Source organism: Pterocles gutturalis, unplaced genomic scaffold (genome assembly GCF_000699245.1).
Source record: "Pterocles gutturalis isolate BGI_N339 unplaced genomic scaffold, ASM69924v1 scaffold13504, whole genome shotgun sequence".
NCBI classification, from domain to species: Eukaryota; Metazoa; Chordata; class Aves; order Pterocliformes; family Pteroclidae; genus Pterocles; species Pterocles gutturalis.
The window spans coordinates 59,573-85,824 of NW_010135918.1; the positions used below are offsets into that span (position 1 = coordinate 59,573).

General features: G+C 38.5%; 1 protein-coding gene across 1 annotated transcript in view; it reads right to left on the reverse strand.

The window, feature by feature from the left end:
• LOC104468082 (vacuolar protein sorting-associated protein 13B-like) overlaps positions 1-26,252 on the reverse strand; it is a gene marked incomplete at its 3' end in the record, with an annotated part of 132,375 nt that overhangs the window by 43,503 nt on the left and 62,620 nt on the right. The window contains exons 12-16 of the mRNA XM_010082092.1: positions 23,467-23,658; positions 22,690-22,859; positions 18,364-18,558; positions 17,590-17,714; positions 2,276-2,460 (exon numbers count right to left, since the gene is read on the reverse strand). Of these exons, the coding sequence (XP_010080394.1) occupies positions 2,276-2,460; positions 17,590-17,714; positions 18,364-18,558; positions 22,690-22,859; positions 23,467-23,658 (867 nt within the window). The remainder of the gene's footprint in view (positions 1-2,275; positions 2,461-17,589; positions 17,715-18,363; positions 18,559-22,689; positions 22,860-23,466; positions 23,659-26,252) is intronic.

Below are 26,252 nucleotides of genomic sequence, written 5' to 3' on the forward strand. Positions count from 1 at the left end.
AAAAGAAAATAAAGCAAACATGTTCATACTTGCATTATTTATACAAAACTGATCAAAGAAACAACTAATCTACAACACCACAAGAATGGAAAGATATTTTCTTCAAGTACTTCTGTATTACTTCTGTGCATAGCTAAAAATGAGCTGTGATCCGATGGAAAACACAATACCATTGACAAAAAGGTTGTTATTCCCATGAGATGTTAAGTTACACAGTAAAAGCTCATCTGCACACTCACAAAGATGCTCAGAGAGACAACAGCAGGAAGGGGAGCCCAAGCAATCCCCTGCCAGGCTATTCCATGACCCACCACAGGAGCCACCAGCCCATCAAAAGCCAATCTGCAGATGCCCAGGGGAGCACAGGAGCTTGCAAAAACAGGCAGGAGCCCAAATCAAGGATTCCGAAGCAACACTCATCAGCTGTTGTTTTATGTTGGAGAAACGAAGCTGACTGTTATTCAAAGAATATCAGTGATTAACAGATGTGCCTTGTTTACTGAAAAGTTCCTTATTGACTACATTATCCTCATAACTAACTTCACAAAAAAAAAAAAAAAAAGGAAAAAAACAACCAAACAAAAAAGGTGAAATTCCAACTTCCTTGTGCAATTACAGTCAGGACTTTTTAGAAACTTACACACATACATGTTACTGTTAAAGTATGTGGAAGCTGACACCAAGTACAAGGATGATTTTCAACAAGGCATGATACTAAGTTTTATACAAAGGTATTCCAATAAAAGGAATCAGAATCAACCAAACAGCCAAGAATTAGGGCAAAAGCGTAGAGAGCAATCATTTCATAGCCTTGAATGCAAAGCTGCCTTCATCTAGTTCATGTGAACTACAGAAGTATAAATGTTGTCAGGTCAACCGTTAAGCCATGAACATGAGAAGATCAAAACAAGTGTACTCTACTGTTCATTTTCTTTATTTTAAGTAGTTAAAATGTGCGCCCCAGATTTCTATTCTGCAGATATATTGTTAGCACAGTTTTATCACAGCTCATTGAACTGAAGGACTGAAACATGTTAAATGATCGAATAGGTTCGTTTGGAACTGTGCAAACTCTTAAGACCATCTGAAATCATCAAATGACTGTATTTTCACATTTCTCTCGGGTGTGGATTGTAAACCTGCTACTTTCAGAAGTACCAGTACTTGAAAATAAAAATCTCACAATCTCATCCTAAGGTGACCCACACAGAATCAAGGAACAAAGAGGATCAGTGACTTTTGGGAAAAAACAAAAAACTAACCACTTAAAACAGTTATTCCAAGGGTTACACACCTGAAAACGAACAAAAAACTAACCACTTAGTTATTCCAAGGGTTACACACCTGAAAACACAACAGTTCTTTTACACTATCAGATCAACACCGATTTAACTTTAAGAAACAGGACTGAAAAAGGAAAACAGGACTGAAAAAAACAGGACCAAAAAAAGACTTCCACCAGTAGTCTAATTAACCATTCTGCTTCAAGTCATGATTTACTACATCCAAGTCATTCACCTAACGCATTTGCCAAGAGTGGTAATGATGGAGATTCCACAAGTTCAACTATTCTTGTTATGTGCTTATTGACAACAGACAAACAATAATGTGTTTTAAAAACTAGTGGGTTTAAATTATTCTAGTCTGTATAGGAATATAGAGAAAAGCTATCTTCTTCTGAATGACCTTTACGCATTTGAAGGCTGTAGTCTCCTCTGTAAACTGGTTAAAAAACTGAACTTACTCCCAAAATCCACCGTTGTTTTGCAAAAGGATGACAGGTAACCAAGTTCATTATTTATAACATCCTCACTGAGACTTGCGTATCTTCAGCAGTTTCACAACAGTTAACTAACATTTATTTAGAAACCGGATAAGAAACATCTGCAACCCTTTAAAAAAAATTCAATGTGTGCCATTGATTAACAAAGCCCTTAATAATCCAGCTTCACCTCTGAATGATCTTGAGTTACAACATTGCACCATATAAGGTAGCAAGGGTAGATGTTTCAGGTGAAGGAAGCATGGAAAAATTATCCTGTATGGGAAAATTAAATGCATCCAGAAATTGGTGCCAAGGAGTGAAGCTTGGTGGCTTATGCTTACATCCTGGATTTTAAGCATGAGCTATAAATGCCCATATACACACAAAAAACATTGTGTCTGTTAACTACTATAAGTAAAAACCTGGATTTAAAGGACATAGTTGTATGCACATTCACCAGCAGTGCTCTGTACCATAACAAATACATAACCAAAAGCATCACATATTTACCTGAAGTCTGGAAAACCTCATTCAGTAAAGCTTCATTTATCACCACCGAACTGACATTTCCAACAGGATGACACCAGCTCTGATAAATAGTTTGAAGGAGAAGGGTTTGAGCTCTAGTTGCTTGAACTGTCAGATTAGGAAGCTCAAATATGCATTCTGTTAGTGGGACATGAGCTCGCTTGGTCCTGTTTAAAATATTGAGAGAAAAAAAGGAAAATCATTACTTTGGTGTATAAAAAAAAATAACAATTTAAAAACTTAGTCACAGAACACCAGACTATAAGCAGTTAGTTTCTAAGGCTGAAGGTGTGTGCCTGTTAAAATTTCTGTTTGTAAGGGCTGATTCTACCTGTACTGAAATTCACCCTAAATAGGACTTCTGTTACATGATTGAACTTTCTACCTCCCTCCAAAACATTAGAGGAAAAAAAAAATCTTTTTATCTAACTATGTCTTGGCTTTAAAACATTTAATAAAAGTAATTCCAAGTGCTGCCACCAAAGAGCTACTCATAAAATTGTGCAGAAGAAACCTATGCAAAATTTGAATTTTCTGAAAAATTTTTATTTAAAATCTTTCAGAGAATCACTAAATGTGATGTGCCCAGTGATCCAGAAAAGCCATACAGACAATATAAATCTAACAAAATACAAAGAGCCCCACATTCCATATTTCTCCTCATATTCTATATTTGACTGACACAGAGCTCCTTAAGCAATTCTAATATTTTTCAGCGCCTTTTACCTTATAACTGGGGAGAAGGAACAGGCAGGGACAGGCACTGGGAGGGTTGTGCAAGGTAAAGGACATTCTGTTTGGCAATAAATTATTCTGGGACAATATCAATTGACCACTATCAACGAAAAGGCTCTACCACAACTACAGTGAAGTCAGTAAGTTACTTTTTCTTCTAATATATACAGTACTACCTGAAATTAAGCAACAGACTGACTTTTTTCATTCAACAAAAACTGCAAAGGTTCTTTAATACTCTCATTTTGGAGCCTTTTTCTGAAGCATATTTACAACATCATTATTCTTGCCCCAATCACCTCCTGCTCCATCACCTGTGCTCTTTAGCATTATTTTCTTTAGTGTCCCTGAAATATAATCACTGACACACAGATTAGCTCATTCACATTCTGGAGAATCTCCTCCATTAGAAGATTTTAGGGACAAGCCTAAAGCCACGTTTCAATTAACAATATTAGGTTAATGGGAATCAGAACCTCAAATGCAGGAAAGCTGCTGAAGCTGCTCACACAATCCCTTAGCCCAGGAAAAAAAGCATCCTTTACCAAAATGTTCATGGGACTGAAAACGTGAAGACATTCCCATACAGACAGTGAATGGCTCTTGAGATCAGGAAAATCAAAACCTTCCAAGGAACTGTCACAAGCAGTCACAATACACCATCTCTTATCTGGCTCCACAAGAAAATGCTTGCAGTCATCAGACCCAACATCATACAAGCAGTAGAGACTCTGCAGGAGGCTCCATCAATTCAGAAACAGGCCATTCCTGATGCCAAAACTCTAAAATCTGCAGCAATATGAGTGACACAAAATTCTGGCAATAAGAAGTAGGCTTCCTTGCACATTCTGCACCTGACCAGGAGAGTGGCCCTTCACCAAGAGAACGGTGAAGAAAGAAGCACATCATCACTTCTCAGCCCTGGCATCATCATCACCATCTAGAAAAAGAAGCAGAGTATCAAAATATTCTGCTGCTAACACTTTTGGTCCATAAGCTGCCGATAAGGCCTGCTTTCTGCAGGTCACTATTCCTGCCCACTGCCTATAAAGGGAGGTTACGATAATTATCTCAGCTGTGGATGTCTACATCATAGATCCAAGTTTCCTACATAAAAGCCCATCCACAAAAGCCAGTTCCATTGCTCCTCACTAAAAACAAAAACAAGGGAATAAAAGAAAAACTGATTCCTACAAAACAAGATACTCATGAAATATTCTCAGAAAATGGACATAAATACAGATGGAGAACAAAGAAGAAACAAAACCAGATATTGTAGCCTTCTGAAATCGTAATCAGTATTCTTTAGACCAAGGTTGTTCAACCTCACGAAGCCTGGAATCAGGATTACCTGTCTCACAATGTTGAGAATAAGGGGGAGGAAACCAGCACAAGACTGCTTCTGATTTGCAACTCATTTGAGGCTAATCACACAACTGTGCTGTCAGCTTCAAATGCCAACTACAGAAAAAAAGACGGACAAAGGAAAAACATTTCATGACTATATGGGAGAATTTAGCCTTGCGTCTGGCAGTAGAAACCTCCTTCAGAATGAAAAAACAAAAGCAGCCTCTGTTTGAACAAAATTATCAGTCTTTAAGTGTGGACTTATCATATTTTGGATTGGTACAGCCTCTGTTACTAGGAAAATCAAAACTCATTAGAGGCATTCTTAAGAAGAGAACTTGTATTAGCCTTGTTTGATTGGGTGGTTTTTATAGCAGTCACTGACACCAAACAGTAAGTTAGAACAAGAAAAATTTAATTTGTCCTGTCTGGGGGAACTAAGCATCTCCTGCCTGCCCCTTCTGCTGACAGCCATATCAAGACCTTTCCAGAGGACATAAGCAGACCAGTACACGCCAGCCTCACTGCCTGAGATCACTATCAATCTGTACAAAACTCCTGAAGCTCTTCCTGTCTTTCAGTTTGAAGTTCAAACACATCGCACACCGTTCCTGAAAATGTTCTTCTCCCAAAAAGTACAAATAGCACCAGTGGCCATCTGAGAAAATAATGCATCCAAACACATTTGAAATCTGTTGGTGAAAGAAAGCCATTAAGAAAACATTTCTGCCTACACTTCAAATAACAACCTAGTTAGGAAATTAGAACCACTTTAAGGAGAGACAAAACAGAAGCTGAAAGTGATGTGATGCCAGTATTAAGTCAGGCAAATTGGGACAGATTAAAAACCTGTCTGAGGTTCAGACTTGGACTCAGACAGCCAGAAGGAGCTAACAGCCTTGAACATATTCGGACAATGTCTCCACGCAGCACACACGAGAGGACACATAAAGATCACTCTCTTGTGGACATAATTAGATAAAACCTATCTGCCATTTTAGCTCCTCAGATACACAACCATTCCTCCACGGAAATGTCCCTATATCCATACAGCCACTAGAAGAAAAGCTCTGGGCTCCATGGAGAGCACAGGTGGAGGCTGCAGCACCGTGGCCTTTTCTCATGCTAGTCCCAAGTTAGAATTTGAACTTGCTTTCCAAGAACTTCCTGGAATCTAAGTCCAAGCTCTGCAATTCATCAATTTGAGCAGAAAAGTGTGCATAAGTAAAGGAGTATATAAGGTGATTGTGTACTTGTGAAAATCCATTCCTGTAAAACAAAACGTTACATACACAATGAAAAAAAATATATTTTAAAACTCCAGATTAAACAGACTGCACAAACCATTTACTTTTATGTATAATTGAACTTGGAAAACTAGATATGCATGGTAGCAAAGCTTTTGCAAGCACTGCCTGGAAAGAAATGTAATACATGGTGATATCAATCAGAATGTTTCCTAGTATTCCTTTATTTCAAGCTATGTATTCTGACCTTTTATTATGCATCTCATTGCAGAAGTGCACTCTAGTACTTTTCCTTTCTGTTCTTTTTCCTTTTGTTATCCTTTCAGATAACTTATATTTTCTACTTTTCCCTCTTATTTCTGAATATTATTTCGCAGGACTAAAACTAAATATATGAGAAAAGTCTGAATATTTCAAAATATAGGTTCCCTAATGTAAAATTGCCAGCAAGAAAGAACATGGTAAAACCTTTTTTCAGCAAAATTCAGGACAAACATGGCTCTGCAGTAATTCTATCTAAAATAACACATTTGTATTAAAAAATTGATGTACGTTAGGGGGGGCTCTGTGAAGAGCTGTGACAATCACAGCATACAAGACGACAGTGGAAAAGATTTTGCTTTAGAAGTTTGACTATTAATTTAATACACATTACAGCTACTGTACTGAACTATGCTAAATTTAAAACTTAAGAAGTTTCACACTAAATAGTCCCTTATAGGCAATAACAGTGTATGAAATTTTTTTAACAGTATGCAAATTCTCCACTTATTGTACTTTAACAATCCCATAGGAAAAAAGTCTACTGGTCCTTTTCAGGTAACTTTGGAGGAATGGGAAGTTTAAGAAAATACCTTTTTTATACATCCAATACAAAAAAGCAAGGCAGGAGGGGAAGTATTGTACCATGTGTGCAGCAAATGTTGCTTATAGGCAATTTTAACTAGACCTGGCTACTGATGAAAGTACATTTATAATTCAGGATTTATTATAACAGTTTTGAAACACAAATAATGCATTTAAAAGAACTTAAAATACAAGTTTGCTACCAAATTGCACCTGTTAATACAGAAAATCCATCATTAATAAGGTACTCAGCTATATTTAAGCAAGTTTTATGACCCAAGAGAAACAGTCAAGCAGTAACTGAAAATGCAAGTACAAATAATTTTTTCAGTAAACCAAGGCAGATCTTTGTTTCTATATTGTATCATTAAATTTGTATTAAGCAACTGAATGTAATTTCATATCAAAACTCATCACCATATTAAAACAGTTACGGCACATAGTTGGGGTCTAAAACCACCATTTAAACTGCACTTTGAAACTGTAACAACAATAGAAATAGTTATTTCTCAAATCTTTACACTCAGGAGTTAAGATGCAGTTCTGAACATATGTTCATTTAACTGAACAGGTTAGAAAACTACCAATCCAAACACTCTTCTCTAGGGGAAAATAAATCCTAATGTAACTAGCAGGATAGGCTACTCATTAAAGCTGAACTTGGACAAGTTCCAGAATAAATTTAAGGAAATATGAACAAGCAAGTCTTGCTGTGTAGTGGCACGGAGTGAAAATGAATCTGTCCTAATTAAATGATTTTTAAATACACTTTGGTTGTACCCAGTTTGCTGACAAACTGTAATACAGACTTGCTGAAATATTTGGATAAATCTGGCGTACCATTAAAGAAAATAGTTTTCTTCGCTGTTTTTGAATTAAAACATGAATTGGTCCTTATTATACACCATGCATAGGCACCAACATAACCAATCCATGTAAGTTCACAGGCCTGCTATGAAATATTTTCAGTTTGCAGACTTTAGGAACAGCAACTCATTCTTTTAAAATCAACACCTCAGAGTGATTGAAAGAATATAGTGGTGAACAGCTGGCTCCAGAGGTTTATATAGAGTCCCCAACTGCAAAGCTGGAACCTGCAAAATGTTTCCAAAAATTCAATTTTTGTTATTACTCATATCCTGTACAGTAAAATATGATTAGTTCATTTTTTCCAAAATAACAAATCCAGCAACCTGCTACTAGAACCCAGCAACTGTGCCTTAGAAAACCTGAAAGTAGTTTAAATGCCTACATAATTTCAGCCAGCATTTACACACCTTTCCTCGTAGGCACACAGAAAATGTATGCTGGTTTTATATTTGACATGAACGAAGGCTTCATCTACATCCCTACAACAAATCTGTATTTCTCCTTAATCTGATCTTTCATAGCAACTTAAAGAAAATGACAATTTCGACAGTTTTTCTTAACATTTAAGCAACTACTATGGGGTAAGGGAAACAATATCTAGCTGCTTAACAACAAATATCAAAACTCTGAAGGGCACGCACAGGGAGGAGAAGAAAGGGAAAGGAAGTTGACCGCCACAGTTATTTTTTTTTTAATGCAAGACTGAAGTCACTACTGCTCACAAGACAAAGCAGTCATATCACACACCTGCATACACTAACACAGCTTTTAGTCTTCAGGCAGCAACATACAGTTATTTGTGCTAGAGGACCAAGCAAATTATTATCAAAGTACTAATTAAACTCGCTTTGGAATACTTCATCACAAAAACATCTCCAAGACTGACACCTTCAAAACCTCATCGGCTCTTCTATATACTTCACTAAAGGCTTGCCTGATATCTTACGGGATCTCTTACACAGGTGAATTTTCAGCAGCTGCAGCTGCCTTTCCTTCTTATTTCGCAGGAAACATTGATAATCATACGTTACCAGAGAGAAAACAATGAAATTCAAGATTCACCAACTTTTTTTCTCATTTTCAATGCATAAAAAAACCAAACAAACAAATAAACCCCAACTTTTTCTGTTAACTGTGCAGCTGCGTTAGAGAAACATACTGAGGATGTTTAGATCAAATTAAGCTTAATAGTTTTGGGAAAGCTCATCAGAGGGACAGATGCTTGGGATCTGAACTCCTATCAAATTGCAAGTGGAGGTCAGTCACTAATTGCTATTTCTTCATTTAAAAAAACAAAAAAAACAAAAAAAAACAAAAAAAAAAAACCACCACAACCTCCTTTTCTAATCATTAGCTAATACTTGTCTCCAGAAAGAATCACTGAAGTTATATGAGCAATCTATAAAAGAATAAAATTCCAAGCTCTCTGATCCAAGGAGATTATAATGAGCCCTGAGTCTTCTTTATGCGTTTAATATAAACAGTTAGCTTTACACACATCACCCAACTGAATCTTGTGCATAAAGGTCTGTCTTTGAAGAGCTGCATCTTCAGAACTCCAGAAGGTATGTGGGGGAAATCACAAAACAAGGGATAAGAAACTCTCCTCATGAAATGCAATTAATGCCAATTCTGGTCATTTTTTCTTACTTGAACTTTAAACATCTATTCTTTCTTTATTTCTGCAAAAAGGTCTGTAACTTTTTCACATGGATCTAGGAATCTTATTGCCACTGATTGCTGCTATTAGTGGGGACAAGGGAAGGGTTATGACATTTACCTGCATTATGTCCAACAAAATCCAAAGATAAGGACCATAAGAAAAATTGGTACTCATTACAGTGACCAAAAATCAACATATTTAAAAAAAAACACAAAACAAAACCAAAGAACAGAAGGAAGTCTGGAAAGAAGCAAGGACGTTCTCTGGGGAACCTCACTGGCTTCATGAAGGTAGCACAGAGGGAACAAATGAGAAGCAGAGCATTTTTACATCTACAGTTTGAGTTGTGCCTTGTATCTTTCCAGAACTAGCTCCTACTTGGAAAAGCAGCAATGCCAAAATAAATGCAAGTTTTATAATTTACCAGGAGGTTAGTGATGGTTTCCTGGGGGAGGGGAGAAGGCAGAAATCAGCTGGAACTTGGAGATGCTCTAACTAAACAGTCGCAGATGACCAAGACCACCAAACCCACCCAAGGTAAGTGGCTAGTGGCCATAAATCTCCAACCAACAAAGATCTGCGCTTATTAAAACAAAGTAAGTGTTACTTTTTAATTTTATTTTTTTTCAGCTTTTGTAAATCCAGTATCATTGCTTTGGATACTACGGTGTAACCCAATCTCAGTAGGCACAGGGGTGGGACAGGGTTGGGGGAACTGCCTTTCCACTGAGCAGCCTACTTTGCTGTCCAGAGCAGCAACCTCATCCTCTCCTCCTTCCCCCTTCACACACTCCCAGAAGCAGCAGCAACAGCCATTAAATCAGTCCTCTAAATCTGCCACACAGAGCCATTTGCTTGCCATTAGCAGGTAAAACAGGGAGCCAAGAGGGCTCAGAAACACGCTGGTGCTCAGAGAAGAAAAGTGCACAGACAAATGCAGTCATCTGCTGACTATGATGCCACAACACAGGAACAGGACACAAAGGTTGGTGCCATTTGCCAAGGAGATCCACGCTTAATGGTGTTACCAGGGAGCAAGAGTCATGACTGTGGCAGCCCTGAGAACAGCAACTTACATCCATCATCCTCTCATGCTGTCACAAGCAGCTCTCAGAAATCATCCCTTCAATCCGAGGAAAATTCACAATCAATACAGCAGCTAATAGTACAGTCATTTACATGCTGTTTTTGTAGGATATAGGATATAATTTTATAGAATTTTGTTTAATTACTAGGAGCACAAACAAGGATTTTTTTAATATAGACTTTTATCCAATATCATCTTTTAAAAATCCACTCATTTTGTTTTTAAGTTACTGTCAAATCACCTTTCTTATTCCCAGCAGAGCCGCAAAATTTGCATTTTCAATACAAATTGGTTATCTCCTAATACATTTATTTTCAAAATATGCACATATTAGCTTGACTTTTTTTTTCCTCCTTTTGGGAGTGGAAGGGAAAGCTACAGGTAGGCACACGGATAGAAACTGAGCCACGAGAGGCCTGGTCTCAGGGCCACAGATCAGTTTCTGGAATGTTTTATTTAGTCTTATAGTTGCCAGCTCAGAGACTTTCTTTCTCTTTGTGATTCACAGATACACTTAAGGGGCAAGGGGGGGAATACATCAAATTGCAGGCAAAATTCTAGAGAAATAAAGGACACTGTGCATGAAGACTTGGCACCAGTGGATCGTTCTGGCCAGAGTTTACATGGGTAAAGCCTCGTAACTGAGAATAGAACTGAAAAATCTTAACCATATATTTTCTACAGATAGTGGTAACACTACGTAGAAGAAACTGAATTTCTAAATACATCCCATACAAAAGGAATATATGTATTAGGGACTCCAACTTTCTTTAGCATTTGTGCTGCATAACACTTCAGCTTGAAGACTGAGTTTTTCATACCTGTCACCAGTCTCAAGGGAAGGAAAAGACAGCTTTAACCCTGAAAATCCTACACATTTTGAAATAAATACCATTCGCTTGTTTCTAGTTCAAATGCCAGCAAATACTGACAGCAACAGTTAAAACAACCAGGATAAAGTATTCAACATGTGTAATCACTTTCCCTAGACAGGTATCAGTTAATAGGCTTAATTTACTTTCACTTAATTTACTTCGCAATTGAAGAGCCTCGACCATTAATTAGCCTAAATAACTACACTGGAAACACTACCGATGACCACCCTTTACTGTCAGTTCTGCTGAATTTCCTCTTCATGGACAATACCAAAAAATACAACTGCTTCCAATTTACATTGATTAAAACTGCACTTTTAACAGATTTGCTGAATGCTGCATGCCACATCTGCTGAAAAGCAGTAACATTAGATCTGGACTTGATTAAAAAAAGAATTAAACTACAGGTTTACAACTGAAGTTAATTTGTAGTCACACTAATCAAGCTGCAAGTCATGTACTCAGAATAAAAAACCCTCCTGGATAGAGGGCTGTTCTTGGTAACTGACAACAGCTCCTTCTAGAAGACAGCAGATCAGAAATGCCCCAACATGTTCATGTTGGAACTTGATGCATTACTATCACTACAGATTAAAAAAAAAATGTTCCATGCAAATTCCTTAAGCATCTTCATCCTTATACACAAGCATGGCCTACTTTAACTTTTATAATGAAAGATATGTTAAACCATGTCAATGAAAAATCATTCTCCTGTTAAAACTGTTAAATCACCCTTTATTACTGTTCATAATTTGCTATGATATATTGATATACCTGCTCCTCAAAAACGCACGGTAAACCAACCTTCTGAAAGTGCCAGATTTGTTGCTCACAAAGCAATACCAAAACCAGCTACCAACAAATTAAAAAAAAATAATTTGATTTAGTATTATCCTCTTTGATACATTTTCAAGGCGACGGCAGAGAAGTACACAATGCTGAAGCAATCCAGCATACTCCCTAGACTGATTGTTCACATCTGAGGCAACTCCACACAGCCACCCCTCGGCAGAACCCAAGAGAATAACTGCACAGTCGATATCCCCGGCATATCTCAATAGTTCAAACAGATTTCTACATGTGCTAACTCTAACTCACATGAGGCTGATGCGGCTGAAACTCTCTCCTGTCCCAAATACTGATGGCAGCTGTTCAGGCATGCAATCTCAGATCTCTTCTGTTTCGAAGGATACCCAGAATTTTCATCTGGCAGTTACATCCAATTACTGACATAACTAATAGTCACAACTGAATGCTACAAAATGAGTTTCATGTGTTTTCAACCTGTTTCTCCTTCTGACCCAGGAAACGAGCATGCCCCTCAACTGCCCAAGTGAAACACAATCCACACCCAGTCTAAATTGACATTACTCTTGATTTACTGTGACTAGCCAATAAAACAGGCTGCCAAAATCAAGACCCAAGTGTCAATTTATTGGAAAACTTCCTAGATTTATGATCTAATGTTCACAGCCTGTGGATATCTGGCTCTGCGTTTCCTGCCAGCAGGGTCTGAACTGCATGACGGCTACATCTCATGACTCTCAAGCTCACAAATCTACCGTGATTTCTAATTCTAAGCAACATTACTACACTAGACATGTCCTGCGAAAATATTTCAATCAAAACAAGTAACAAATACGGATAGTTCACCTGATCCCTCCCTTTATACACTTTTAATCCCCTCTTCAGTGAGCAGCAAATCCTAAAATCTCCTACTGACATTACAGTAGTACCTTGGTGGTAAAGGCCATGTCAGCAGGAGCTAATTTCCTTGCTCAAGAACTCCTTACTGTGCAAGAAGCCACATCTTCATCTACTACACTGCTTGAGGATCAACATGAATTGCTCTCGCTCCAGGAAATTCACTGTGATACCATTAAACACACACACAATTTTCAAGATCACCCATAAAACAGACATGAGCAGGTGCACATCCTGACTTGTACCGGAGCTTATAAAAACTTGTGTAAGGAGTCTAACAATGAATTCCGTCAATCAGAAAACTGTCGTATGGCATACCACTACGTGGCTCTGGTTAAGAGAGGGATGTTTGCCTTGTAAGGGATACTCAATGGAAGAAAAAAAGAAGCAAAGCTGTATAAAAATACAAATACTTTCACAGTAACAGAAGTTTGGACAGAAACCTAAACAGTAATAACACAAGGTCTTTAGAATCCTCAGTTTTGGTAATGCGAATATTTAAGTTAGAAATTTAAAAAGTTAAACTCAATTATGTGTAGAAAGCAACCACTTGTCAACTACACAGTGACAAAGTCAAAAAAAGCTAGGAAGTCAGGTAAGAAAACACAAAATGGTGATTGCTGGTGAAGTATGTTTCTCAATATCTTTGTATAATAGTTAGCCAAAGGGAGGTTACAGCCTAACATGCCAATATAACGTACAGGTAACAGATTCTAGAGACATAGTAAATATTTACCTTTACAGTTAAATCTGTGTTGAAATATTAAGAACAGGTATACTATATGAACGTTCTCACGGGTTCATAAAAACAAAGGTTACAGAAAATGCACATACATATTCCTTGTGAGGATCTCTGTATCTAGACTTCTGTAGTGATCCTTCAGTACCGTCAGGGCCCATATTAATGAATCCTATGTCAGGATTGTAACCCACAGCTTTCACAAGTGAAACAAATAACATCATATCTGGATAGCTGAGGTGCCCAGCACACCACACATGGGACTTCCTTTACCAGCAAAGGAAATTTTAAACTTTTGTCATGTTACATCACTAATGGATAGCTCTTCAAAAGAAACACTGAAGGAAAGAGACCCATTGCCAACGTAAATTAAGTCTCACACCGTCTAGAATCATTCCTCATCTGAAATTGCTTGACTAAGATTAGCACACTGCTATGTTTAAGCTGAAATTTATTTACCAAGACAGCATCTGCAGAAAACAGTTCAAAAGATTATTTGCAAAAATTGTATCCATTTAGTCTCCCAAATACTTGTTTACCAGTAATTATCTGGATGTACTTGCAAGCTTCTATTCCAGATTTTTGCTCTGATAGAGTAACCATTCAAGAACAATCAATTAATGGTTCTGTACTCTCTAATAATTCAAGTGCAGGCCATGACATCCTAGATACTCGTTTACCCAGCAGGTCCTCAATTTGTTCATAAAAGGTTGATTCACACACTCAAATTTAACAGGACCAGCTATGAGTCCAGTCTGTCCTGGTGCTTCCTTGCAGACAGCAAACCAGTAACCATTGCTCTGGTCTCAGAAGGAGAAAGAGGAGACTCATTATCAGGGAAACAAACCCCTTGAAAACAGACTACGGGACCAAGAAGCTGAACAGAAAGGATGCGGGGATAGATCACGTCATCCCCATTTATAACCTATTCTGCCAGTGTTGAGAGTCTCAAAGGCTCTCACAGGTAGAGACAGTAAGACCTGATAAAGGAAAATAAGAGCCTGGAACACTTGTCACAGGAACAGGATTTAGAGAAGACAGGTCAAGAAAAGAAGAAAAGCAACCAAGTAACACACATAACTGGACCAATACCCAGCTCAAACCATACAGCTGACACTTCACCATCAACCCAGATACCAGAAAAACAAAGGAGGGCTATTCAGAACCTGTATCTTTTAATGATAGTTTAATATTCTTTATAAGTACAATAAAGTGATACTTTATAAGTGGTGGAAGAGTATAACACTAAAGTGTCTTCCACTATATTACCTCATCTGTTACTATTGTAGACAAAAGGAAAAAAAAGAAAAAGAAATCAGCTAATTCCTCTCAAGATTTCTGTTTGGCAATAAACATTCTTGTCATTCATTCTAGGCTTTTAACCTTATTCTGCTAATTCTCAGTTGTTTTTCAGACATTCTCCTAAAAGCTTTGAAAGCTGCTTTACAATCTGGCATGCAACACTACATAAAGTAGTTGTAAAATATTGCCATTAACATTGTATTTTGCATCTTGTTATGCTTGACAAAAACAAAAGACCAGATGTTTTTACTTTCATATAAAAATAGATTAGCTATACAATTTAAAAGATGTCCAAGGCTTAGTTAACTAGTGAGCTTGAGCACATTTCGTCTATAAGAAGAAAGTGTATCAACTGAAATTAAAACAGACATCAATCTCGTAGGTAACACAAAACAGCACTTTTGTAACATTTATGGTTGTTTACTGGCATTTACCAGGCTGATGCTGAAAATATGTCTGTTAAAACATGCTATCAAATGTTTATCAACTAGTTTTAAAAAATAAATACTACTACAGTATTCAATACAGTGTATACATTTTGAGATTATTATATTGAAACAAGAAAAGAAAGCTATTCTACTGATTTATGTCAGAAATAAAGTTGAGATTTTCACTGCTAACTCAAAACATACTACCTGAGGGATTCCATAACAGTTCATAAAACGTCTTTGTTTTTAAAAGGTATGGTCTGTGGTATATATTTTCTACGAAGAAACAGAAGAACACATGTAGCATCAGATGTGTATACTTTAAGGAACTCTGGAATGTGAAATCTAAAAATCCAAATAAAGCAGGTGGTATAATTTGAGGGGGGAGTACGGAATTTAAGTTTAATGACATTACCAGGTTATCCTACCAGACTAATTCTCACTCAGTGCATGACTTCAATGAAGCTCTCAGTCCTCACGCTGATTTCGATTTAGTTCAAGTGCTATTTGATGCGTTTCATCTGGCGTTTTATTCACTTCAAACTACACTTCATTTAACCAGGCTGCTGCTGTACTCATTTGTTTTTCTACTTTATTATCCGCAAATTGGTACTGCTTAGTTTGGGTAAATTGTTGGAATACATTAATTTTATATAATTATTTCACACTGTTAATAACTAGATAAGATTTAGAAATACATCACGTAACAGAAAAAAAAACGAGAAAGCTATTAACATTATTTTAAAATACACTACATCACAATAAGTGGTGGTCTTACAAGCTCTACTAATAAATTTCAATAGATGATTTGCTACTTTAAGGCAGGACCATTCCTCTGCCTCCACTCCCCAACACTAGTGCTTTTTTTATATTTCTATGTTATTAGTCTGCCATACTCTCTTTTCCAGCTTGGCATGCACTGTAACACAGTGTATTTTTAAAAGAGAGAGAGAGAGAGAGAAAGCGGGCAAGACAGAAGGCTTGAGAGAGAAGCAGAGAACGCGAGTGCGAGACCACGCACACGTGAGACAGAGCATGATGGCAAGGGTGCAACGGCACATATGGAAAAGCACAAGAAACCAAGCAGGAGCAAGAGATCAAGTGCAGGGAACACAAGCACATACAAAAGAGAGAGCAAGTGCACTCACGAGAAAGCACTTGCCCTTAAACACCATGAACTTGTCAGATGACAGGTTTTTTACAACTATTTTTCATCTCTAAAGTATTTTTATTTTGCACAACTAACCATGGGTTCTATAATATACTAAATAAATGTACTTTAGTACTCTGACTGGTGCTGATGATGGGTTGTCCTGGTAACTATTATTTTTTAAGCAAAGCACTGCAAAAGAAGAGCAATTCATTTGAAGTGCTTAGTACTTTTGTAAACTATTGATGGAAAATATGAGAAAGTCAATTAGGCTGCTACCACCTGGTGGTGTGCTGATTATGCTAAAAACCTCTTCAATTTAACATGGTATCACAGCTTGTTAGAGAAAAAATAGTATATTCTCTATGTAGCACCATGGGCAATCAGACAGTGTCTTTTTTTATAATCCATTAAACTTTCAAAAACAAATCACTGTTACAACACAGAATGTTTGAAGCCAAGGTATTTAATACATTAACCTGTTCTCCTGTTATCTTGATATTTTATCTAAGATTCACCGTACAGATTTAGTCATCAAGTAGTACCACAGCCAGCCACTGCTCAAAAAGAGTGATAAAGAAAACTAATGTTCTGTCAAAAGTATTGCCAAAATGCATTTTTTGAAAATGGTTTTTATAAACACAATTTATCAATAAAAACAATTGCAGACTGACATTTACGATCACAAGATTTCACCTGTAGAGCTAAATCTAAATACTCAATTTCCATGGAATTAAAGTTTAAAAAAATTATATAACTCAGAATTGTTTTCAGAACAAAAGCGTTTGCATTTAAAATCTGAACTACTACAAACAGCTTAATAACTGATCACAATGTTAAAACACTTCCATCTGTAATGAGTAACAGAAATAAAAATCTAGTGGAGACCAACTATCTGTGGGGGTGGTGTGCTATGGGGTTCCCCCACCCTCACCATTTCTTACTCTTGATTTGGTTGACTTTAAAACAGAAAGAGTTGACCTCTTCAGTCAAACACATCAAGCTTGCCATCAGTATGTAACTTCAGCTTTTCTATCCACTCAAAGAAGAATGGAAACTGGTTCACAGATTTCTACAAGTTGTAAAAGAAAGGCATTTACTACAGGGCTTGCATAACCTGTTCTTTCAACCAACCAAGGGTCTAAAATGTTTATTAACAGCTATCCTTACAAAAAAAATTGATTAACCATAATGGACTTAGTTCAGGGAAATATTCAGAGTTTGGCATTTTTGAACCATTCATTAGAAAAACAAAAGTAGTTGAGTACATTATTAAAATACACAGTACACGCTTAATGCTCACCAATATTTGGGAAACTTGATCAGCTTGCCATAAACAGCAGTACTGAATGAAGGAATAACTGGAACAGGGAAGCAGTACAATCCTTTACTGTCCAAAGAAGTCAGTGCTGCTTGAAACCCAAATATCTGAAACAAATCAAGTTAATCAAAGTGTCTAGTATCACATGATTAGATCACTTTCAAGTTATTTTTACAATATTATATATACATTTTAAAGTATTCTCAATAAATATTAAATAAATTGTGTATTATTTTTAGATAATTCCTCTTCCCCCAAACACAACAATAACTAGAAAAATCTGTTTTAAATTATGTCCCAATAGGAATACATGCAAAAATATTTGTGTGTCAACTATGCTTGGCTGAATTAAAAAAAATTCTGAATTATAATTGGTCTACTAAAATACATTATTCTGTATCCTTTAAATCTGCAAATTGCATATTGCCTTTCATATAAAATCTTGTATGAATATTATCCTAGAAGAGGGGAAGTTTTCTTTCCAAATTATTTTAACTCCATCTTGCCAGAAAGACCTTGGGGCTTCATTGTGCACAGTTTGCTCATGTCAAGTTCTCTGTTCACGTTACAGAACACTTGGCTCAGATCAGAAGCAGAAATCCCAAAGGATGACATTCTGTAAAATGTGTTTACATCCCCACAGATAAGCTGAAAACATTCTCCCAAGGTACTTGCTAACATTTAGGATTATCTGTACTTACAGTAACTTTTTCTCAGCACTCTGCGATAAGAAACAGATCTCAAGCCTTCTTTTACCTTCAGATAGCAGTGTGAGTAACAGCAATGAAGCAGGTTGTCGGATGGCTGGCTGAGGCTGCTGACCACGTGCACCAGCTGCTCGGTGTACATCGGCACCGAATGCTCCAGGTTCACCTTATCCACCAGGATTCGCACAGAAGGTAAAGGCCGCAGGGGCTGGAAACTTGAAGCATTTAACAGTCCACTTAAGTTCTAAGAGAGGGGGGAAATAACATGCAATTGTTACACTACAGATGTATTATCTACCATACTTACATATTCTTATCTCCCCTCACACACAAGTAAATCCATGTGCAACAAACTGTTTTTACAGATACCACAGCCTTATGGTTATTACAATACAAATCCTCAAATACTTTCAAAATAATTTCTTCAAAATTTAAAGTTTATATATCAACCTTTACCCAAAGTTGTCCTGGGTGTAGGTGCCCAGGTGCTGGCAGCGGCAGCTGCAGGGACAACCTCTGCGAGGGGAGACCTGGGGCTGCCCCAGAAAGCGCACAAATGACACACAGGCTGAGAGGACTGAGGGAAAAAAAAAGTGACAAACAGCAATAGAAACAGGAAGGTCAGAGAAGGAGGAGAAGGAGGTGGTGCTCCAGGCACCAGAACAGAGATTCCCCTGCAGCCTACAGAAGGGACCACACCAGAGCAGACATCCACGCTGCCGCCCATCAAGGGCCCCACGCTGGAGCGGGTGGATAAGCCCTGAAGGACACTGCAGGCCTGTGGAGAGCGCACACCAGAGCAGACATCCACGCTGCCGCCCACCAAGGGCCCCACGCTGGAGCGGGTGGATAAGCCCTGAAGGACACTGCAGGCCTGTGGAGAGCGCACACCAGAGCAGACATCCACGCTGCCGCCCACCAAGGGCCCCACGCTGGAGCGGGTGGATAAGCCCTGAAGGACACTGCAGGCCTGTGGAGAGCGCACACCAGAGCAGACATCCACGCTGCCGCCCACCAAGGGCCCCACGCTGGAGCGGGTGGATAAGCCCTGAAGGACACTGCGGCCCTGTGGAGAGCACACACTGGAGCAGATTTTTCCTCAAGGACTGCAGCCTGTGGGGAGGACTCTCAGTGGAGCAGGGGAGAAGTGTGAGGAAGAGGGAGCGGCAGAGATCAACCGTTGGGGATTGACCACAACCCCCTTTGCCCATCCCCTTGTGTTGTGGGGTGGGAGGTGCAAGACTCAGGGAACAAAGGAGTGAAGTTGAGCCTGGGAAAAAGAGGGAATGGGGGAAAGGCATCATTGTGATTCCTGGCTTTGTTTCTCACTATCCAAATCTATTTTAATTTGCAATAAATTAAATTAATTGTCCCTAAGTTGAGTCTGTTTTGATGATAATGGTAACTGGTAAGTGATCTCCCCCTCTTTATCTCAACCCATCCTATTCTCTCCCCCTGTCCTCTTGAGGAGGGGGAACAAGAGAGCAGCTGGGTGACCATCGGGCAACTGGCCAAGGTCAACCCACTGCAAGAACACGCAAAGTCAAATTATTTTGTTCTGTCAAATATTTGTTTACATTTTTATCACTCCCAAGCACAATATTCATCACTCACGCTGATCTAACCTTTACGCTGTCCTATCTTATTATATATTCAGAGTCATGCCAAACATCTCAGCAAAAGAAAAAGCCACCCCTAAAAAACAAATATTGCAATTTTACACATCCAACTATACCTTTCATAGGATTCATTAAAATCAAGTATTGTACCCACTACAAGGCAGGCACAGATGTACCAGAGGAAGTTTGGTGGAGGGCTATCAAAGTGGTTAGGGTGTTGGAGCACACGAGCTCTCTGTCAGGAGAGACTGAGTCAACGGGAGCCATTCAGCCGGAAAAAGGCCAAAGGGAGATCCTACTGCTGTCTACAGCTACCTGCTGGGAGGGTACGCAGAAGAGGGAGCCAGACTTGTCAAAGGTGTACCATGAGGGGACGAGTGGCAACAGAGACAAGCTGAAACACAGGCAAATCCCAGCAGGTCTGTGGGAAAGGATTTTATGGAATCTCTGTCCTTAGAGCTAATTCAGCACTTGACTGGACAAGCCCTGGAGCAACCTGCTCTACTTGAGCTTGCTTTGAGCAGCATGTTGGACTCCTAGAGATCATTTCCACAAAACCTCTTCCAATCCAAATTACTCTATGAATCTACAAATTTTAATAAACTTGTATCAAAATAGGACATTAAAATGTTTTAGATATGGTTTTCAATCTATAATTCAAAAGTATTATTATTATTTTAAATAGGTTTGGCTTCACTCAGTAAACACAAATTGAAACTAAAAGTTAAAAAAAAAAAAAAAACAAAGAGTTCACTTGAATTCAACTTGTTTGCCTCAAAGCTACAATAAATATGAGGCTGCTTTCACATTATAAAAATACCATCTGCCCATGCCTTTAAGTTAAAAGCACCACAATCCATTGGGCTACTCTGGGCCGAAAAGAAGTCATGTTTCCCTCTAGGCACCTGGCAATGTTAAATTTTTAATATTAGTAGCTTCTGAATGTATCATAGAATCATAAAATGGCCTGGGTTGAAAAGGACCTTAAAGATCACCTAGTTTCACCCCCTGCTGTGGGCAGTGTTGCCAACCCCTAGAGCAGGCTGCCCAGGGCCCCATCCAGCCTGGCCTTGAACCCCTCCAGGGATGGGGCATCCACCGCTTCTCTGGGCAACCTGGGCCACTGCCTCACCCCCCTCTGAGTATCCTAATGCATCATCAAAAGATAACCAATTTGTCACCAGTTCACTTACTCCAGCCAGTTTAACTGAAAAGATAAGCAGTCTAAATTTAAGAAAAAGATACACACTCCTGAAGAACACTCACTGAATAAATTGCACATGCTTGAAATTTTATCTATGTTGCAGCCAGAGACTAGTGATCCAAGTGAGGTATTAACGTGTATGTTTATTATGCGTATTTCGCTGCACCAACAAAAATGGTTACACAAGCACACTATAAGAAATGCCAGAAATTAACTGTCCTCTGTCCTCTTGCACATGTAACATGCAATTTTAAATCACACAAACATGCTGTAAATAAGCACATTCTATAAGAAAATACAGCACACATTAGACAGTGCTCCCATAGTCAGCAGATATCTATTACATTATCAAGATAATTTAATGTCATTGTGCCTTCCATCATGTAATATTACCCAAATTAAAATAAAAATTTTTCAAATTGTTTTCATCTTTCTTCCATAGAAATGCTTCACAAATAGAAAGATGGTTACTTTCACAACACCTTCAGAATATACAACTTCATCTCAATTTAAGACAAGAAATTATCATTGAAAAGAAATGCTGATACGAAAATAATTCACTGAGTCTGGAAGTCCATCTGAATGCAAATTTTTGAATGTTTAGCATAGCAAAGTACTTCGCAAATAAAAGCCTAATTCCCTGGAACCACAGATCCTGAAAACTTCTACAAAACACATTCGACTAAAAAAAGCTCATCCTCAAGTAAAAGGAATATGTATTTAGTGCCCATTTGTGAAAAACACATTGCAAGTGTTTAACATGAAATGAAAATTCCTACAAATTGAACTCAATCAAGAACTGTTTGGGTTTTTTTTTTTCTCCTCTTCTTCCTGTCCCTTCTCTTACCCATAAAATACTTTCCAGCTTCTGCTGCAAGAGGTAAACCTACTGCAAGTCTTCACCACAAAACACTGATGCATCCCTACAGTATGTCAGCTTTGTGCACTGAAGGAGGAGTCCTATAGGAACAAAACCAGTACAGGATTCTTCCACTGGAGTTATACCACATATACGCAGAAAATAAAACAAATCAAGGCTGTCAGGAAATTTCATTTCTGGCTCTGAGCTAGTCACTCAGTAGTTAAATGCCCAATAACAGCCAAAGTACTCCTGGCATCCTGTCTGGAACTAACACACACAGAGCTGGCTGTTAGTATCTGTGAAGTCTCTACTGAGCCCAAGGTTTCAGACTTGACCAAGTTTGGTAAGACCTGCATGGCAAAACGACAACAAGTACTCTTCTGATTGAAAGGTTTCCAAAAAAAAATTCAAGTTGGAGCTACTTCTTTTTTTACCTGTTTGATGATTTAAAATCTTTTTTCTTACAAATTCTTTCCTCCTACTAGTACCTGACACCTTCAGTTTACAAGTTTAGCTAGTCACCACACACACCACTCATCTTAGGTATCTAAAGGTAACACTCACAGGGAACCAATTTTATTTGGAACTCAGCATTACATCTCACACACGAAATAACAGCCCATTGAGAAAATGCATATGAAATAGCACATGCTGATATAAACAACTGAATAAATAACTGTGCGTACATACCTTCTCCCCCATGATTACGGGCATCAAGTGGTCTAGTAAATTGAATTCTGCCACAGGGATTATAATGGTACACTTAAGAACAGTGAATGTTGTAAGCCGAGTGGGAATGTATTCTTCCAATGATGCTACTTCTTCTGAGCTTGGCATAGTTCTGTTTCCATCCATAATATCTACAATAAATCAAGATTACATATGTTTGACTAAAATACATATAGTATCTCCAACACTTGCTGTTTCAGAAATGGTTAGCAACTAGCAAAAAATTGAGAGTTTTCCCCCCCACTCCCCCTTCATAGTTAATTACGTTATTCCACACTGGTTATACCCAAAGCTAAATACAATTGCAACTGGATCTTCCTTACTTTGAAAACTGTATAAGCCTTTCTCAGAAACTCATCTTCACAGTTTACCATAGCTTGTTTCCATGCATTTTATCCTGTATAGCTGTTATTTCAAACTAAGTAGTACATACCAACAGGCATACTTTCTTCTCTAAGGCCCTAAAATTAAGACAGAGTTGTCAATGAAATAACCCCTCCCTACTCAACAAGAGGCTTGTGATTAAAACAAATGGCCTGTCTGAAATTATCTCAGAGGTATATCCAACACTGATGGGGATCCTGCAGTTCCTTTTATCTTTATTACAAATTTGCTCTTCGGACTCACAAAATCCCCTGACAGATTTCAGGTTTAACTATTTGGAAGTTGCACCTTCAAGAGCACTGAATTTAGTCTGGTTTAATTCTGTATATTTGTGTATTTGCAATAGGAGCAAACCTGGCTTAGTTCTGCTGTATGGCTCATATTCGTGTTCCAGAGCACAAACTATCATTTTCATTATCCGGTGTACTGCGCTACTATCCAGCCGAAGATTGAGTGGGCCCACAATGAGGCTTTTTGTAGACATCTCCTGAACATTTCCAAAGTCTTCACTCTTTACTGAGGAAAGGTCTTGCTGATTCCCAGAAACTACAAGAAGTTTTAAAAATAACAACAAATTACACCAAACAACTGGACAGAATGAATTTTTTTATCAGCTACTTTTGTTTCAAATCCTGCGATCACAGACTTACAAATATTCTGAAAACACAACAATACAAATTGAACACAAATATACTGTGGCTGGCTGAACATGTTTAAACAAACATTATTTCTGTTTAATGCAGAGCAAATGGCAAGATTCTACCTTGCCTCCAAGGACAGCACAACACAGGAACCTTTCCATTAACTTGATATCTCTTAAGTGTGGGATTCTCTGAAGGTGTCCAAACTTCTGTGGCACTTTTACCCCAGGTGCCAACGATGGCCACACTGTTCAACACTTTCTGTGGTTGATCACAAAGGTATCCATCCCAAACAATCAAGGAAAAGATGCGCTTCAAAGAAACTACAGACAGAGGCCTTTGAAATGCTAGCTACTAGTACAACAGCCATGAGAATCACACTCGTATCGTCATAAACCAGACTGACAACTGAAGGTAAACTCTTCCTTCCACTCACTGAGCAGGAAAAACATGGGCAGCAAGAATGAAAACTTCTTTAATCATTATGTCTCACTGTTTTTAGAAGGACCTCCACAGAGATAAACAGGTGATTTAGTCTCTGCATCCAGAAGATCTGTAACCTTTGTCCTCAGAGCAGCAGCTACTGTACCAATTAAAGAACAGTTACTGTTTTTCTGATACAGATGTAGGGTGATGAGCTAGACCAAAACCACCCATTCACTGTAACCAGGCCACCCATCAGCTATCAAACAAAGCCTGGATATATTTCTCTAACCATACTTCATGGAAATTCTTCAGTTAAATTACGCAAGTTTCAGAAGCTTAAGTTTTCCTGTTACATATGACTTGTAAAAAAAACCACCCTCATCCTTTTAACATATTTGGTTTGCAGAATTTCACTCAGATTTTTCTCTTCTAAAAAACCACTTTGTCTTAATTGCCTTGACACAAGCACTAAACATTAAATGTCTTGCTAACTGTTACACAAACAGTCTGATCAAATAAGCATCAAGATTAAATTGATTCTGAGACCACTTAACCTACAAGAATTAAAAAGTTCTGAGAAAAAATTGTAGGATGACAGTTAAATTCCTTCAGTGAATCTGGATGGCGCATACTTAGATAGTGCAGTCAAAGCTGCGACAAAGGAAAGCCAGGAAATGCATGGCCATTGCTCTCAGTTTTACCTTGGTTTCCTCAATTTAACACATCTGCAATCGCAGATCTGTCCCTTTGATATGTTTTCCTTGTACTCATGCTCAAGTCATGCCACAGAAACCAAAGGCTGTGTAAGTGGTGAACTGGCTTGTTCCATGATGATCCTTCTCAACTGTAATATTTTTCAATTGATTTCCAAGCTCTTATCCCATGCAGATCTTGCACATCTACTCAACACAAGACAGATCCCATCCCTTCCTCTTTTCACCCATCTGTCTGGATGCAAACTGACCTATTTCCTTGCATAAATCTAATAACCTCCTGCCTTTCTGTCACAGTAACGAACTAAACACACCTGTAGAGAATCATAGAATGGTTTAGGTTGGAAGGGACCTTAAAGATCATCGAGTTCCAACCCCCTGCCATGGGCAGGGACACCTCCCACCAGCCCAGGTTGCTCAAAGCCTCATCCAGCCTGGCCTTGAACCCCTCCAGGGATGGGGCATCCACAGCTTCTCTGGGCACCCTGGGCCACTGCCTCCCCAGCCTCACAGTGAAAAATTTTTTCCTAGTGTCTTACCTAAATCCACCCTCTTTCAGCTTATAACTTTGGGTCAGAACCATGACCCAAAACCACAGGAAAACCTGACAATTCCCAACTCTCATTATACCGTCTTCCTCACCGACACAGTCTGTCCATACTAACATAAACAGCAAGACAAGCTCACCTCTTCAGGCTGGGCAGCGGGAGCAGTAGGTGCTGCAGACAGTTGACCTACCCACCTTGTCAAAGAGATGCAGGATCTGTCAACTTCTGAGTAGCTCAGGCTTTGTGGTTAAGCAGCCTGACATGGTGTGGTTTACAACTTCACGGCAAATCTTACTTTTAAACCAAGGGGATAAAGCACGTTTTATTTCTGGTTGCCCGAGAGGACCCTAGTCGTCTTTTACCCTCCAGGGGAACACTCCTTTCTCCCTCCTTCCATTACTATTCTCACTCAAAACAGTCTTTTTAACAGGGGAAGTGTGCTTAGAGGAAAAGGAAGGAAGGATAGGGGTCTTTCCCTTATGTTTAAATCATACTCAAGAAAATGTTCTTGCTTCTAAGCACTGGTGAGGATAAAGGTCCTTGAATAAACCAAGACTAAGCCTAGTTTGACGCAGAGCTGGTCTAATGCTCTGCAGGCCTTTGCACTCAGCAGAAGAATTAACTTTGTCCGTAGAAGCCCAACAGAAGGTGATGGTGAGAGCATTTATAGCCTCTGCTTGCCCTGGTGTTTTGTTTACCATTTCTGAGAAAACAAAGAAAAAAAGACAGAAAGAAGCTGCCTTCCAAAAAATATTCAAATCTTGAGATGGAAATGAAGTTATAACCTTTTTAATAAATCCTGAAAAATACTT